General features: G+C 58.7%; 1 protein-coding gene and 1 long non-coding RNA gene across 8 annotated transcripts in view; one reads left to right on the forward strand and one right to left on the reverse strand.

The window, feature by feature from the left end:
- Positions 1–10,415, reverse strand: part of AATK (apoptosis associated tyrosine kinase) — a 34,573-nt gene extending 24,158 nt beyond the window's left edge. For 2 of the 3 annotated variants that reach the window (XM_084750243.1, XM_084750242.1), the window contains exon 1: positions 10,202–10,415. In XM_084750243.1, the coding sequence (XP_084606369.1) occupies positions 10,202–10,283 (82 nt within the window). In that variant the 5' untranslated portion in view covers positions 10,284–10,415. Of the gene's footprint in view, positions 1–9,914 lie in introns of all 3 variants that reach the window. The other variant, XM_084750245.1, reaches the window with a different exon arrangement.
- Positions 10,397–13,314, forward strand: LOC311579556. 5 transcript variants are annotated; one of them, XR_014773190.1, is made up of 3 exons: positions 10,734–11,187; positions 11,599–12,260; positions 12,983–13,314. It is a non-coding gene; the product is annotated as an uncharacterized lncRNA (long non-coding RNA). The 5 variants fall into 5 exon arrangements; XR_014773188.1 differs by lacking the exon at positions 10,734–11,187 and adding an exon at positions 10,397–10,523 and having other exon boundaries at positions 11,599–13,314; XR_014773189.1 differs by having other exon boundaries at positions 11,599–13,314.
- Positions 13,315–16,386: the final 3,072 nt, after the last annotated feature.

The following is a 16,386-nucleotide window of genomic DNA, read 5'->3' on the forward strand; positions in this document are numbered from 1 at the left end:
ACTTGTGAGCCCACAGATAGATGCTGGCACACACTGAGGACACTCACGCAGCACTCTCATATTCACTTACACTCACTAGCTCACACTCGGGCACACCCATACACACTCAGATACCCACCTTACACCCAAGGGCACACATAAATGTACTCACACTCACCACACACAGCTACCCTTAAACATGTGCACACACTCATATCTTCACAACCTTGTGCACTCACTCTGCATGCACAAGAAGTTGCTCATGCACACACTAATGATGCTATTTGTACACATGCTCGCTCACATCCTTACACTCAAAAGCACAAGCATTCTCACATATTTTCACGCGCACCTGATTCAAACATCCATGAGAAGTCACAGGGACAGCAGCCAGGGAGGAATCAGTTTCTCCAGCCCTGCAGGGGTGAAGGGGTGTTGTGTGTTGGCAGTTCACTCCTCTGAAAAACAGGAGTGTGCCACGTGTCCATGAGGACCACTAAAAGCCAGTGAGGAGGAGGCAAAATAAAACACCTCTCAGAGCCCCAATGCGAGGGGGGGCAGGGAGGAATGTTCTAGAACCAGACAGACACTCTGCTCGCTCAGAGGCAGTGACCACTCCCTGGTCCTCACCATTGAGGGGATCTTTGCAGAGAGCAGGTAACATTCAGGTGCCCACCTAGGCTAGGGGCTCTATGACAGCTCTGACTCAGTGTCCCCAGTGGGCCCGTGTCTCCTTCCCAGACCTACTTCCTGTCCTGCTCCAGGAAGCCCCCGCCCCAAGCCTTGTTCCTTGCTGTCCACTCACAGACACCCAAACAGTCCTGCAACAAAGGCCACACTCACACAGATGCGCCTCTGGGGACTCCCTTCCCGGAGGTGTGGCAGTTACCCTGGGCGGGGTCTCAGGGGCGGTGCCAGTGTCAAGGACGGCGCATCCCTGATGCCGCCAATGCAGCCAGGCTCCATCCTGGAGGTGAGACCCCTGAGGCTCGTGATGCAAAAGGAAGAAGCTCAACCGGGAAGGAAGTGGCACAAGCAAAGCAGGCAGAGACTGAGCTGGGAGCCACAGGCAGCCTAGGTGCCCAGATTCAGAGCCAGGGCCCGGTGTCTGTCCCAGAAGCCCCTTCCTGGTTCCTGCTGGAGCCATAATGGCGTCCAGGGGGTCCTAGGCAGAGAAGGAGGAGGAGGCAAGTCTTGTCCCCGCGTGGGACATGGGTCCTCCTCGGGTGGCGACACGGAAGTCAGTTCAGCAGTCTGAGCCTAGGCCCCTGGCACCACTGTGTCCTTTTACAGACCTGGCTGCTTGGTTCCTGGTTCGCAACCTTCTTGACCTCCCAGGATTCAGGTCGTGCCCACAGGACACCTCAGGCCCAGAGCAGAGGTACACAGAGTCTTTTCACAGCCGCCTGGGCCCTTCCTAGGCATTCCTTCTGCCCTGACCACCAACCAGTAAGGAGGAAACGGAGGCAGGAATAGCAAGGTGTAATGGTCCCCCAGGAGGTCAGATGACATTTGAGGGCACTGTGAGAGTAGACTGTGTCTTCAAAAGCCAAAGACTCAGCACTGTTCGCCCAGTGCCTCCCCAGCCCCGGCACACAAGGCAAGTACAGGCTACCACCCAGAATGCTAGGCATTGCGCAGAGACGCTGGGTCCGGGGTGCTTGAGTTATAGAACTGCCTTCCCCAGACAGCGGACCACTGCGCCCAAAGGCTACAGAGTAGCTGCAGCACTCTGCCAGATGAGGTGCAACCAAGCACAAGGTATCCTTAGGCCAGAGCCCGCCTGCCTTGAGGACCACTGTGTTGTACACAGACCTGCTGCCCACCAGGGTTTCCAAGCAGGCTTTCCACTGCCATGCCTGGTGCTGAGGAGCTGAAGGGAGCAAGTCCAGCTTGGCAGGGCTCTAGGGACAGCTGGCTGGCAGGTGGATGCGAGAAAAAAGGTACATGGATGCCTGGCCTGGTTCATTACTTCCAGGCCCTGGATGGGATCCAGGAGGGACAGGTCATTGGTGAGACCAGTGCTGGCACCTTGTCATCTGTGGGAACATGGAAATAAAGTAACCATCTGTACCCAGAAGCCTAAGAGAGCAGTTAGGGGCAGGCAGGAAGGGTGGAAGGGTTCTGGGAAGGTCCTAGGATAAGGTCCCAAGGGGCTCTGGGGAGGAGGGTGTCACATCTTCACACTTGCATTCAAATGCTTATGCACATCTGCACTTATAAAGATAAACATGTGTTCCCAACAGCTACACCCGGCCCTGGGTCATCATGCACTTATGCCCAAATACATACATGAACACACATTTACACTCACACATACACAGGCATGGGCATGCACACTCCGCCCCCAAAAGATCTCCCAGGGATCTGCTGTGAGTGTCCACACCTGTATTCTCACCCTAAGGCCCCCATGAGGCACATACTGGGGGTCAGCACCACCCCCTCTACTCTTGCACCATGCACTTGTTGCAGGGACCCCCACAACACCCCCTGGCAATTCTCCTGCAAGACCCCAACGCCTGCCTTCCTGGACCCTCCAGAGGTCACCTTGGAATCAAGTCCACCAAGAGGACTGGAACAGAAGCATGGTCCACCCCACGACGGTCCACCCCACGACGCTCAAGGTGACGTCACTCCCACCTACACATTTCAAAGCTAGGGCCAAGTCTGGCCTCCGAGCCCCTCCCCCTCGTCCCTCTCTCTAGCATGTCCTCCCCAGGCCCGCCCGAGGGTGGAGTGGCTATTCAGCCTACCCGTGTGTCTCCCATCTGAGAAGGCTCTGACAGACAGACAGACGGCTCAGGCAGCTTGATGGGAGTGACAGGGTCATAGCTTTGTTCCCAGGCTTCTCCCGCCTGGCTCCACACAGTGTCTGTCCCTTCTACAAGGACACGCCCCAGCCTCCGGCCTCCTGACACCCACCCTTTGGCCTCACTTTCTGATCATCTTGGAAGCCCCAACTCTCACACATGAGACGCCCAACCTCAGCTGCGGCTAGCCAAGCAGCAAGCCCGCAGGTCTCCAACAACTGACAAGCAGGCAGAGCACACACGGGCTCTGGCTGTGTTTAGACAGGACGTGTAAGGGAAAATAAAGCAGAGATGGACACGGCAGTTCCGGCTCCTGAGCAGCTGCCACAGTGCCACCCTCGGCAACAGGAAGCTCGGGGGAGAGAACAGGGCAGCTCCATGGCCATGGCTGGGCAGGAGTAGGCCTGTGTGGGCAGGGCAGGCCTGGGGCAGTAGTGGGTCATCCCTTCCTGTCACCCTCCCTCACCAGCCAGCCAGGAAGTGCCTCTTGGCAATGACTAGTGATTCCAGACAGCTCCAGAACAAACAATGGCCTGCACCAGGGGTGCCCAGGAAGTGGTCAATTGACTGGTCAACGTGGCTCATTGGAGAAAAGAGGGTAAGTGTGCCAGTGCCCGGAGCAGACACTCTCACTGTGGCCTTCAGGCTGGCCAGAGCTGTCCATCCTGCCGTACACTGCATTGTGGTCAACAGACGGAACAAGATGCATGGAAGCAGACAGGCCAACAGCTTCCACTACACACACAGCTGAAGAGGACAGACCAAAGCTACAGATGTGTCCGCAAAGGAACCAAGAACAGGGATTTAAAGCTGGGCATGGCGGTGCACGCCTTTAATCCCAGCACTCGGGAGGCAGAGGCTGGTGGACAAGCATGCCAGGCCACCACACTCCTGGGATGACACCCTCTGTAGGGTCAGAGGAAGCCGACAACAGTGTTGGGGCCATCCCCTATGGTATGTGCTCATCAAAAACAGACCAAAAAGCCAAGGCATGGGACTATGATGCCATGAGATAAAGACGGGGGTGAGGGGTAGGGGTGGGGGGAAGGGGGTGGAGGGGCGATCAGTGGGACGGGGACAGCAGCGTGCTGAGAGAAAACGAGGGGCCATGGCTAACTGTTGTGGGGTGATTGTTAACAAGACAACACATTCTAAAACCTCACAACTCTAAAAACACTAAAAGCCACGAACTCTATGCTCCCACAGATGAACGTGTAGTATGCAAATTAAACCTCAATAAAGTGAGGGGAGGGGCTAGTAGTTGCGGGTAGAGCATGCCAGGGACGGAGGGAGGGAGGGAGGGAGGGAGGGAGGGAGGGAGGGAGGAAGAGGAAAGGAAAGGGGGACAGGGAGGAGGGGTCTTTCCAAGATACTCACAGGAACACCACCATGACAGACAGACAGACAGCCAAAAGCTGGACAGAACCCACTGCTTACTCCCAGAGCAGATGCCTCTAAGGGTCTGTTCCTAAGGTGTGGGTGACACATCATGCCTGCAGAGGCCTGGGGCAGCCATAAGCTGGGTCTGTGGGACAGGACCAAGGGCCAGCCAGGGCCTGGAGTATGGTCACGCGGGTGTGTCCAGCTGGAGCGAGGCCACAGAACCCTGTGAGCACCTCAGCATATGTGCACCGTTTAAAATAGTTGGGGGACTCGAGGAAACATAAACATGGTGCCCCACAAACAACCCCATGTCTCCAGGAAACAAATTGAAGAAATGTGACTGCTGACCAGACATACTGCACCCCTCTTACCCAGGTCAGGCCACCCAGGTACCCTCACAGCCAGTTAGAGGAAGGCATGGGGTGCAGGATCGGCTGGGTACGGTGTTGAGGGGAAACACGTGGCCCCCTGTTGCATGTTACTGGCAACAGCCAGCCACAGGGCTCAGTCGTGAGCTCCTGACTAGGACACACCATTCCTGGATTCCCTCCGGAGCCCCCCGCAGAGAGTACAGGGGAAAACCCTACTGACCAAAGGACCCTATTTCAGCCTTGCAAAGACTAAGGGCAGCCCAGTGTCCACAGATACCCCACAGGCCTCAGAGCTCAGGGTGGCCTTCATCAGAGCCCAGTCTGGGATACTGGCTCCCCACGCCACCAGACTCCCGGGGTAGGCAGGTGGTCCTACAGGGAATCCAAGGCCAGCTGGTCAGGGCTACCTGACTCCATGTGCTCACATGGTGTGTAAGTAGTGCTGTACTCTGCCCCTTGCCCCTTGCCCCCTTGACCCTTGGGTGGTGCTATAGCGAAGCAGAAGGTGTGGCCATCCCCACTGTGAGAGGTGCCTGCCACAGGTAGGCAGGTGACCCTGGCTGCCCTGCCCACTCTAGGGGCTGCCATGTCTTCTGGTAGGGTCCTTGTTGGATCAGAGCTCTGATGAAACCTTGTCCCCAACCGCCCTGGGCTGGCAGGAACAGAGTCGCCAGTGGCCTCCCAGAATCCCCACAGACCACATACCGGCTCTGGGCGCTGTTCCTATGGGGCTCCAGCTTTGCTCCGCCCACAGTGGTCTTCTGGAGAGCTCCCCAACCCCACCCCGCCCTCATGTCCCAGCCCCCTGACCCTAGTCCTGGCCCTGATGGAAGTAGGCAGGGGGTGCCACGTGACTGCCCCTGTGACAGTCCTCAGGCAGCCACCCAGACCTTCAGCCTGGGAAGGGCTCTGGCTTCGGCCGCTGTCCTCATTTCCTCCGCGGCTTCCTGAGCTGGGGGTGGGGAAGGCCACAGCCACTGGTCCCACTGCCACTGGTTCCTCTGTGACAGGCAGGCAGGGCCAGCCTACAGGGGGCCTGAAATCAGAGCCCCGACAGGCACTATGACCCAGATTATCACGTGACAAGGGTCAGGGGTGACACAGGGGGTCTCTCCGCCATAGACATGGCTCTCAGCCTATTGCTCTCTCCATTTCTCCATCCTACTAGGGAACAAGACAGTGAGGACACTGTCCTTTTCACAGTAAGAGGGACCCGGATGATGGTCTGCACCAGGCTCCCCTCCAGCTGACCCTAGCCCTGTCCCAAGGGCCATGGGAGGACAGCAGGTGATCACGGTTCCAGGAGGAGGGCTTGACAGAGAACTGGGCACAGCCTGCCCTCAGGAAGTGCTCCACGGGTGCAGGACGGGTGTCAGAGACAGCAAGGGCCATCAGGACCCACCGTGGACACACGGACACAGGGAGAGCCGCAGATTTGCCACCTCCTGCCTCGACCCCTCGGCCTAGGGGGTTACTGCACCTATGTTCTGGGGGTGCCTGGGTGAAGATCCCCTAAATCGGTGGCTTCTGTGAGGATGGTTCCTTCCTGGCCCTGAAGCATGTGTGGCCTTGCTGGCTCTTCCAGTTTGGGGTCTAGGTCGTCCTCCGCTGTGTCTCCTTCACCCCGGTCTCCACTTCCTCTAGCCTGTACCCCACCCCTGTCTCTTCCCATTTCTGTGACTTCTTAGCAGGACATCTGCCTCCGGATTTAGGGCTCACCCTGCCTCCGAACGATCTCACTTTTACAAATCACTTCTGTAGACCCTCTTTCTAAGCAAGGCCCCACGGTGAGGTTCTGTGTGGACATGGAGCTGGCGATACCTCTCAAGGAGGCTCACACTTGCAGAGCCCTTAAGGTGGAACAGTGGGGCCCAGCAAAGAGCCCTGTGTTCTCGAGAGCAGATTTCCCAAGAAACCCCACTGAGGTACCTGGACACACGTGTGCACACAAGTGACATGTGTGCACGTACACCTGGACATAGACACGCCTGTGTCCCGCCAGCCTGAATGTTCCTGCCTCATTCGCCGTATGGGAGGTGTGCGTTGCCGGCTGTCCAACATCCGTGTCTGCGTGTGCCACACACGTACAGGAGCCGGCATACTTGTGGGTATACAGCTGTGGCGTGGGGAAGAGTGGCAGAAACCCCACACATAGCCGTGCCCCACGGTTCTGTGACTTCCTTGGACTAGCTCCCAGAGGAGCAGCCTGTACATAGCCGCCGCCAGCCAGGCCACATGGGGCCTTTGCCAAATCACCTCTCAGCCTGGTCACCCGTAACCTACAGGCTTTAGTGAGTCATCAAGATGAAGTCATACTGAGGTGGGGGGTGGGGGGTGGGGGTGGGGGTGGGGGTGGGGGTGGGGTGCTTAAATCCAGAGGCAGCACCTGTACTCAAGGTCCAGGCTATGAAGCCTGGTGAGTTGGTGCCCTCAATTAGGTCCAGTGATCAGCTGTCACTCGGTGGTAACGACTCTTCATATTTCAAGTACATCTGTGAGCCAGTGGCTACTCCTGGGGACAGACACCCTGTCCCATTTCCAGGGCCCCTCTGGCACCCATCCGTGTGCTGCCACCGCCACCATAATCCCAGGAAGGACAGCCCTGTACCCACATATGGACAGTGAGGGAGCAACCATCCCAGAAGGCACAGCCGACTCTTCCTTAGGAGCCTAACACAGGGTGAGGGCTTGGGCAGGGACCAGGATGTAGGCTGAGAGGGTGGACACACTGGGCAGCGGGGCATAGTGCAGGGTAAGTGGGCAATGGGGACAGCGGAGTGGGGTCGCCGCGCCCTCCCTGAGCTTCTGCAAACAGCCAGTATGGCTGCCCGCTCCAGACCCCACCTGCCTCAGGCCAGACCCCAGCAGAGGCCACCTCGGCCAGCCTTGCCTGGTGTTCAGCTATGCTCAGTGTTCCACGTCACCACATGGCTGCCTTACAGATAAGGAAGCTAAGGGCCAGAGAGGGTCAGACGTCAGGAAGTGACCAAATAGTACGCGTGGGGGTGGTGCTAGGGCTCCCCCAGCCCCAGGCTGCAGGACAGCCTCAAGGCATCCTGGGAGTGCAGGTTCCTCCACGGGCACCGAGTCCCCTACACCGCTGCAGCTGGCTCCAGGGACAGTGCTACATCCCAGCAACCACAGCGCGCTGACCGAGGCCTGGCCTGGCCCATCCCAGTTCCCTTAGCTGCACCGGACACACCGAGGAGGACAGTGAGAAACAAGGCCAGCCCCCTGCATCAGTGCCAGATGTCACCACTTACTCAAGGTCATTGGCTCCTACTCCTTCCAGCTGCTCTTGACCTCCACAAAGACCCCGTGACCCTGGTCTCTTGGTTCCTGTGCTCTGCCCACCTGCAGAGTGACCTCAGAGAAACTGAAAGAATGGCCCCAGACCACACAACAAAAAAGCCCCTGGGCCAAGTCTGCCAGGAAACCCTTCATGACAACCTACATTCCGGATGCCAGGGAATGGGGCAAAGACTAGGACTTCGCAGGGGGCCCTTCTGGGTGCTTGTCTGGCCAGCACATGACACCCTGTCCTGTCCAGTGTGGTAGTGGTGCCAAGACGTGCATCACACTAAGGGCCTCGACCTCAAAGTCATCCGTCAGTCCTGTAATGCTTGGAGACCTGGCCATAGGTGCAAGGGGTTGTCCCGGGGACTGTCAGGGGAACACGGGGCCACCCATAAATATACTCTTCAACCACTGCGAATGCGAGCCTCCTTTTGAGTGTTGGTGATCTAACATGGACCAGCTCAGACAGACCATCTCTCCCTATTTTGAGCATGGAGAAACGCCATTCAGCCTCCATAGGCGCAGGGGCTCTGTGCACACACCTCCCCACCCCAACAAATAACTCAACAGGCACCTCCTCCCATTTTACAGATGCAGAGACAGAGGCCCACAGAAGCAAAGACAGGCACAGGGACTCTGGTGGAGGACAGTGGGCTTTGAGCTTGGATTTAGTGGGAGAACCGTGGGCCCCATATTTCCTCACCAGCACCCACAGGTCCAGAGTTTGTTACCTCAGGAAGGCCCCCTCCCCTATCACCAGCATCCAAGCCCGAGCGTGCACCCTCAGGGCAGCAGGAGCGCGATGTCCACAGGATAGAGCCCTCAAGACATCTCTTACCTACAACACTTTCCCCCCTTAGATTAAACCAGCACACTGTAATTACACGCACCGACTGCGCAAAAGCGCAAGGGCTGCGGGCCCTGCTATTCCTCCCACGTGGGGGAAGGGTGCTTCTGTCCTGGATACACTGGAGAAGCAAGGGGTAACAAGCCACCTGGGCAGGTCTGGGCACCCACACACAAACAGACTACAGGAAGGGCAGGTGGGAGGGTGCAGGGATTCCTCCCTACCCAAGAGCTCCAAGGCCACCTGTGGGGGGGGGCGGGGTGTGGGGAGCCGCCCACTGGAAGGACCAAGATTTGCCATGGGGGACATCCTGGGGCCTGATGCTGCCCCTGGATGTCTGTCCCTAAAGGTGGTCTGGGCAGTGGCTGCTTTGCAAGGCCACCTCCACTCCTGCCCTGGCTTTAGGGGGCCGCTGACATCACTGCTAGGTTCTGTGCCTTCGGCCAGATGGTGGAATGGTGACCTCCGAGTCCCTTGGCTCACCCAGGAAGTCATTTCTGAGCAAGGGACACTTACAGCCCTAAGTGGGGTAGATAGCTCCCACCTGCTCCCCTCCCCAGGAGCGAATGCCTTCAGATGCAGCCCTGCCCAGGGGACTTGGTGCATCACCGCACACTCTGGCCCCACTCCAGGTGGGAGACCCAGGAGAGCTATCACGTGTGAGCCGGGCTTTGTTTGGGCTGTGCAGCCCAAGCCAAAGCTCCAGGGGCCTGAACGTGGGACTCCAGGCTCCTGGACAGAGGTTCATCTTCCCCCCAGGCCTAACCATCAGAATCGGGGTTAGAAGCAGCCGCGCTCTGGCCTGCTCTGCCCACCACAGCTGCCCAGCCTAGCCAGGCAGTCATGGTAAACACATTATCCCTGTGTCCGTCCACCAGCCAGGTGGATCAAGAGGCCCAACCCCAGGTTCTGTGCAGCCAGCTGGGCAGCCCTATCTCTCTAGAGTGGAATCTCAGGTGGGCTCATGGTAACGGCCCTCCTCGACCCCCACACCCACCACAGGCTGCCTGGGAAGGGGGACACGCTGGCTGGCCAGGGATTTGCAGAAAACAGCTCCGGGTTTGGGAAGGGGCCTTCCACACCAAAACATGGATCAGCAAGCTCCCCCAGCAGGCCTAGGCTCCCGCCCTGCCTTGCAGAACACCCCTCACCTCCCCAGGGCCCTGAGCCCTGGCAACCTCTCTCCGGGACACCTGGGGCCAACACAGGCCCTCTTGTCCCAGTTACCTGTGCCAGGGAGGCATCCAAAGAGACAGAGGCTGATGCTGCCAGCCAGCGCTGAAGGGGCCGGCTGTGCAGGGTCTGGCCCCAAGGCCTGCCCACCTCCGGAGACCTGTAGTGGGTCCTCGCCGGTCCCTGTTCTTCTGCGGGGACTCAGGGCGGAGAAAGGGTTAATTTCCAGGCAAAATGGGAAACCGTGGCTCCAGCAGCATCATGTCGGCAGTGGGGAGACAGGTGGGGGGGCAGCCGCAGCCGCAAGGCCGCCTCCGAGGGCGCCGCGCGCGCGGACTCACCCGGGTCGAAGTGGGAGCTGAAGGCAAAGCTGGGGTTCAAGAAGGACGACGACATGGCCAGGGCCAGCAGCGAGAAGGGCATCCCCGGGGCGGGCGCTGTCCTTAGCCTCAGAACGCCGGCGGCCTGGGCCGGCGTTCAGGCATCATCGCCCGGCGGCCTCCGCAGGTGCGGAGCGCACGGCCCCCGCTCCTAGCGCCCCCAGCCACCGCCGCAGCGCGGGCACCAGTGGGGGCGGCGACAGACGAGGCGCCTCCGCCCGCCGCCGCGGCGCCGCGGGGCTCCGGCTGGTGCAGTCCGAAAACACGCGGGAGCGCGCGCGAGGTGGGGGGGGGGCGGGACGGGGACGGAGCGGGAGGGGGGATGGAGGAGGGGGCACGGGGGCTGCGGGGTACGGAGCGGGGACAAAGCAGGGGATAGGCACGCAGTTCGGGGGACAATGGGGGAAGGAGAGGGGGCACGGAGACAGGGGGGCTACGGGATGAGAGGATGAAGACTGAACGGCGCAGGGGCTGGGCTCCCCGAAGGCTGAGGACACGGAGCAGGGACAGGGGCAGGGGAGGAGCACGGAGGTCGCGGAACGCTAAGAGATGGGGAGGGGGCACGGAAGCCGGGCCTTCGGGGGTGGGCAGAATGAAGGCTAAGGGGCACGGAGGGCGCAGATGATGGGGCAACCGAAGGGGATAAAGACAGGAGGCACGGAGGCTGGGGGAAAGGGTGGCAGACAGAGGCTGAAGGAGGGACATACAGGTTGTGGGACACTAAAGGATGTAGGCTGGGAAGAGGGCACAGCGGTTGTTGCTATGGTAGCTGTGGAGCGCGGAGTGGAGACACTACCATAGAAGGGACACCCAGGTCCTGGCATACTAAGAGTGTGGGCGGAGGGACCGGGTATAGAGGCCTCCGCTACCGCTACCGCTACCGGGATGGAAACTGGAGGCACACAGAGGGAGGGACATTGAGGCGGAGTGTTGAGATGGAGGAGTTGGTACGTAAGTGGGTGGGGGATTTGAGGGAGGGAGCCGGATGGATGAGGGTGATGAAGGTGGGGGGGGGCGGGGGGGGGACACGGACCCAGGCAGGTTGCTGTGATAGAAGAGAGAGGCACGGAGGTCTGAGGAGGCTGAGATGAAGAAGCCCTGAATGGGGGAGCGACCGAGACCACTGAGGTCGTGGTGGTTGTCACAGAGGCCAAGGGTCACAGAGGAGGTTACGCGGGAGTGGACACGGAGGTCCTGCTGAGTAGTGGAGGGTGCAAGGAGATATGTGGGGGACCCAGGAGCGCGGGGACAGAAGGTCACTCTAAGATTTGGGGGGGGGCTTGTCGGGAGGAGCTTGCACAGGTTGGGGCGGGGGGGACGCCGTTTTTGCACTAACCGCTTGCGGCTGTGCCATGCAGGGACGAACAGCTGCTGCCCCACCCGCACGGAACAGCCGGAACGCTTGGAGCAGGCGGCGGCGGTGGCGCCGGGCACCGACGCTGTGCCCTGCGCCCCTCCTCCCCTCGCCGCTGCGCCATCTTGCAGCGCTGCGACACAGCTGCGGGCCTGGAGGGATGCAGGCGGAGGCACGAAGAGGGGTTGTCACCTGCAGCTCTGGGGTCCTGGACAGCCAGCAATACCTACGTTCATTCACTCTTGGGCTAATTACACAGCCCCTTAGAGCCAGAAGTTGGAGAGCAAGGGGACTGTGCTAGCTGGAGGGGCCGTGTTGGCAGGAGGGCCTAAGGACTGAGGGAAGAGGAGGTGTCTGGGCGGAGGGTCAGCAGGGTCAGACGTATCAAGGCCTGGCCTGATTTTTCCAAAGTGGCCACTGTGAAGTTTGGGGTGGCCGTCTCTGCCTATGTTGTGAGCAGAACACCCAAGACTGCTCACCTGGAGGGCCAGTGGGCTTTTGGGTTGGCCTTGAGCTCATGTCATCTGAGGACATTTCCCCCCCCCAAATCCTCTTGGAGCCCCAAGAAAAGGGTAGTGAAGGCAGGCCTGGCAGTCTTGGAGGATGCAGTGATCACTGGCCCATAATAGGTCTTCTCATGCGTAGCAGGGCAGCGAGCACCTCCAGGTAAGAGGACACTTAGTGTGTGGCTCTCCCTGTGCCCCAGCAGCGTTGAGACAAGGTTCCCGACACCCTTCAAGGCCGTATACAAAGGCCGTATCTCGTTCACACCTAGTTGGAGGTTGGTTGGCCAAGGACCACGCGCCCGCATGACTGTGACCAGAGCCTTAGGACCTACATTATAGCATCACAGAGATGTTGGCAGCTGATGCTGGGCCACGTTCTGTAGTCCTGCCCCATGCAAGGGGTGCCAGGGTGCCAGGGGGGCCCTTCCTGGAAGCAGCTGGCCTCAGGGGCGTGGCCTGTAGAGGTGACTGAGGAGATGAAGGCAGAGAGGAGAGATGGGAAAGAGGAGGAAGAGCAGACCAAGAGCCCTCAGGGGCACAGGGTGAGGGGCCAGGCCTAGAAGAAGGGAAGGTAAGAAGGCACCCACCTCAGAGAAAGATGGGGGCGGAGCACCAGTCTGTAGCCGAATAGACGAGGCTGACGTCACACAGTGCAGTCAGAAGTGAAATGCTGACACGTGCTGCACTGGTGGGGATGGACCACAAAAATAGGCCAGTCAGAAGGCCACAGAGGCTATGGTTGTTTACAGGAATGTCCACAGCAGCCTTGTCCACAGAGACCAGCCACAGATGAAGACTGCCAGAACCCCTGGGGAGGGGAAATGCTGGGGTGACCACAGGCCTTCTTGTGGAGGTGATTTTTTTTTTTTAAATATGTTCCAGAATTAGGAAGAAGTGAGAGTTACAAGCCCAGTGAACACACCAAATAGCTCTGACCGGTCCAAAGGCAGCAACAACAAAACATCTGATTCTTGTGTCTTCACTTTTGGAAATTCGAGGATTACAACTGACTGCAGCATTTCACCCAGCACAGTGGCGGGGGGGGGGGGGGGGTGTGTGTCTTACAGGGTTTTTTTTTTGTTGTTGTTGTTGTTTGTTTGCTTGTTTTTTGTTTTTTGAGTCTTACAGTTTTGTTTTGGTTTTGGTTTTGGTTTTTTGAGTCTTACAGTTTTTGACATCTCAATAAACCTTGTGGGAACCTAGTAATCTAGTAATTATGTCTTACTGCAGTATTCTTTTTATTTCCCAATCATTTATTTATTTTTCTTCACATTGGTATTCTGCCTGTGTGTATGTCTCTGTGAGGGTATCAGATCCCTGAGGGCTGGAATTACAGACAGTTGTGAGCAGCCATGTGGGTGCTGGGAGTTAGACCCAGGTCCTCTGGAAGAGCAGCCAGTGCTCTTAACCACTGAGCCACCTCTCCAGCCCCTCAATGCAATATTCTTTTTGGTTTGGTTTTTTTTTCAAGACAGGGTTTCAAAACAAACAAACAAACAAACAAACAAACAAGACAGGGTTTCTCTGTATAGCCTTGGCTGCCTGGACTCAATTTGTAGACCAGGGTAGCCTTGAACTTACAGAGATCTGCCTCTGCCTCCCGAGTGCTGGGATTACAGGCGTATGACACCATGCCTGGCTTGTAGTATTCTTAAAGAATCAGTTTTTATGTTAAAGAACCAAACACAAGAAGTAAAATATTCCATTTTTCATTGACTGCAAGTGCAGAGAGGCAGCTGAGGCCCTGGAGCCTGAGGCCACAGCCAGCACTCACTCAGACTCCACAGCCAGAGCACAGGCAGCACCCAGGCTCCACAGGCAGCACCCAGGCTCCACAGGCAGCACCCAGGCTCTGTCCTGCCTCCTTCCAGCCATTCTCACAGCAGGAGAGGCCTAGTGCCCTTGGTAATCTCTCCAGGCCCCACAGCTCCATCACAGCAAAAAAAGAAAAGTGCCCTTCATTAGCACAGGATCCAAACCTTCCTGCATCATGTTTTCTTCCTGACCTGGGGCAGCTCCAACAGGGGCCCCTGTGGCTGACTGGGAGCACCTGAGTGAGCACCCAGGGAGGAGGCATGGCTGAGGGAAGAAGGCATGAAGTAGGAGCTTGGGGGAAGGGGGTGTCCTGGGAGGGTCTTGGGGCTGCCAGAACAAAAGGACACAGATGGTGGCTTGAAACCACAGGACTGGTCCTTCCCCATCTGAAATCAACATGTCAGGAGGGCCACACTCCTTCCAAGGGCTTCTGGCCAGGGTCCTTCCCCGTTCTCCTGGGATTCAAGTGTCCTTCCTTGGCTGGTCTCAGTGTGACTCCAATCTCTGTCTCTGTGGTACGCGGTGTTCTGTGTGTACCCTCTTACAAAGCCAGCAGTCACTGGATTTAGAGACTACCTTAGGCTGATATCTCTCTCTCTCCCTCTCCTTCTCCCTCTCCCTGTGTGTGTGTGTGTGTGTGTGTGTGTGTGTGTTAGTGTGTGTGTGTGTGAGTGTATGTGTGAGTTTGTGTGTGTGTGTGTGTAAGAGTCTGTCTATATGCACATGTGAGTGTGTGTTTGTGTAAGAGTCTATGCATGTGAGTGTATGTGTGTGAATGTGTGTAAGTGTGAGTGTGTGAGTTTGTGTGTGTGTGTGTGAGTGTGTGAGTTTGTGTGTATGTGTGTGTGTAGTACTGAGGTGCTGAGAATCAAAAACCAGGGCTTTATGCATTCTACCCTAGTGCTTGGCCAGTGAGTTGCACCCCAGGCACTCTACAGCCTTTAAACCCCAGCACATTAGCATTTCTGCGAGGTAGCTGAGCTTCCCAGAGGCAGCAGACAAACCTGTGTGCTGGATATCACAATGGACATTCCTGCCTGGAATTCCTACACCCCTACCCGGAAGGTCCACACCCCACCACGGGTACCCCCATGCACATCCCCAGCCCAGCCAGTGAGCCTCCTGGGAACACAGGGAAACTGAGACATTTTTGTACATAGCAAGATGAAGCCGGGCCTGGGATCCCAATCCACTCCTTGATGCTGACACCATGGGCCCTGGCCTCTGTGGAGGATGGGTGGAATATTAGGGGAGCCATTGTACTCACATTGTCCTTGTCTTGGGGGAAAGTCCTGCCTCTTCCCAACAGGCCTGGAGGAAGCTCCACCTACCACAGCTGTGCTCAACAAGCCAAGTGCTGACATGTGCCAAAGAGACGGCCTCTCCAGGGAGGGAAAGCTATTGCCCAGAGCTCAGAGCTAGTCAGGAACCATCCTGCTCTCCCTGAGGGGAAAACCGTGCTCTCAGGCTGGGACCTGACTTGAGGGCTCCCTAGGAGAGAGCGTCTTCCCCTTCCAGCTCCAGTATGTACAAGACACTGGTGTGGGGAGGCAGGCTGCTGGGGACACGGTGTGGGGAGGCAGGCTGCTGGGGACACTGGTGTGGGGAGGCAGGCTGCTGGGGACACTGGTGTGGGGAGGCAGGCTGCTGGGGACACGGTGTGGGGAGGCAGGCTGCTGGGGACACTGGTGTGGGGAGGCAGGCTGCTGGGGACACTGGTGTGGGGAGGCAGGCTGCTGGGGACACTGGTGTGGGGAGGCAGGCTGCTGGGGACACTGGTGTGGGGAGGCAGGCTGCTGGGGACACTGGTGTGGGGAGGCAGGCTGCTGGGGACACGGTGTGGGGAGGCAGGCTGCTGGGGACACTGGTGTGGGGAGGCAGGCTGCTGGGGACACTGGTGTGGGGAGGCAGGCTGCTGGGGACACTGGTGTGGGGAGGCAGGCTGCTGGGGACACTGGTGTGGGGAGGCAGGCTGCTGGGGACACTGGTGTGGGGAGGCAGGCTGCTGGGGACACGGTGTGGGGAGGCAGGCTGCTGGGGACACTGGTGTGGGGAGGCAGGCTGCTGGGGACACTGGTGTGGGGAGGCAGGCTGCTGGGGACACTGGTGTGGGGAGGCAGGCTGCTGGGGACACGGTGTGGGGAGGCAGGCTGCTGGGGACACGGTGTGGGGAGGCAGGCTGCTGGGGACACTGGTGTGGGGAGGCAGGCTGCTGGGGACACGGTGTGGGGAGGCAGGCTGCTGGGGACACTGGTGTGGGGAGGCAGGCTGCTGGGGACACTGGTGTGGGGAGGCAGGCTGCTGGGGACACTGGTGTGGGGAGGCAGGCTGCTGGGGACACTGGTGTGGGGAGGCAGGCTGCTGGGGACACGGTGTGGGGAGGCAGGCTGCTGGGGACACGGTGTGGGGAGGCAGGCTGCTGGGGACACTGGTGTGGGGAGGCAGGCTGCTGGGGACACTGGTGTGGGGAG

This window comes from Acomys minous, assembly GCF_964271855.1.
Source record: "Acomys minous genome assembly, chromosome: 12".
Lineage (NCBI taxonomy): Eukaryota > Metazoa > Chordata > Mammalia > Rodentia > Muridae > Acomys > Acomys minous.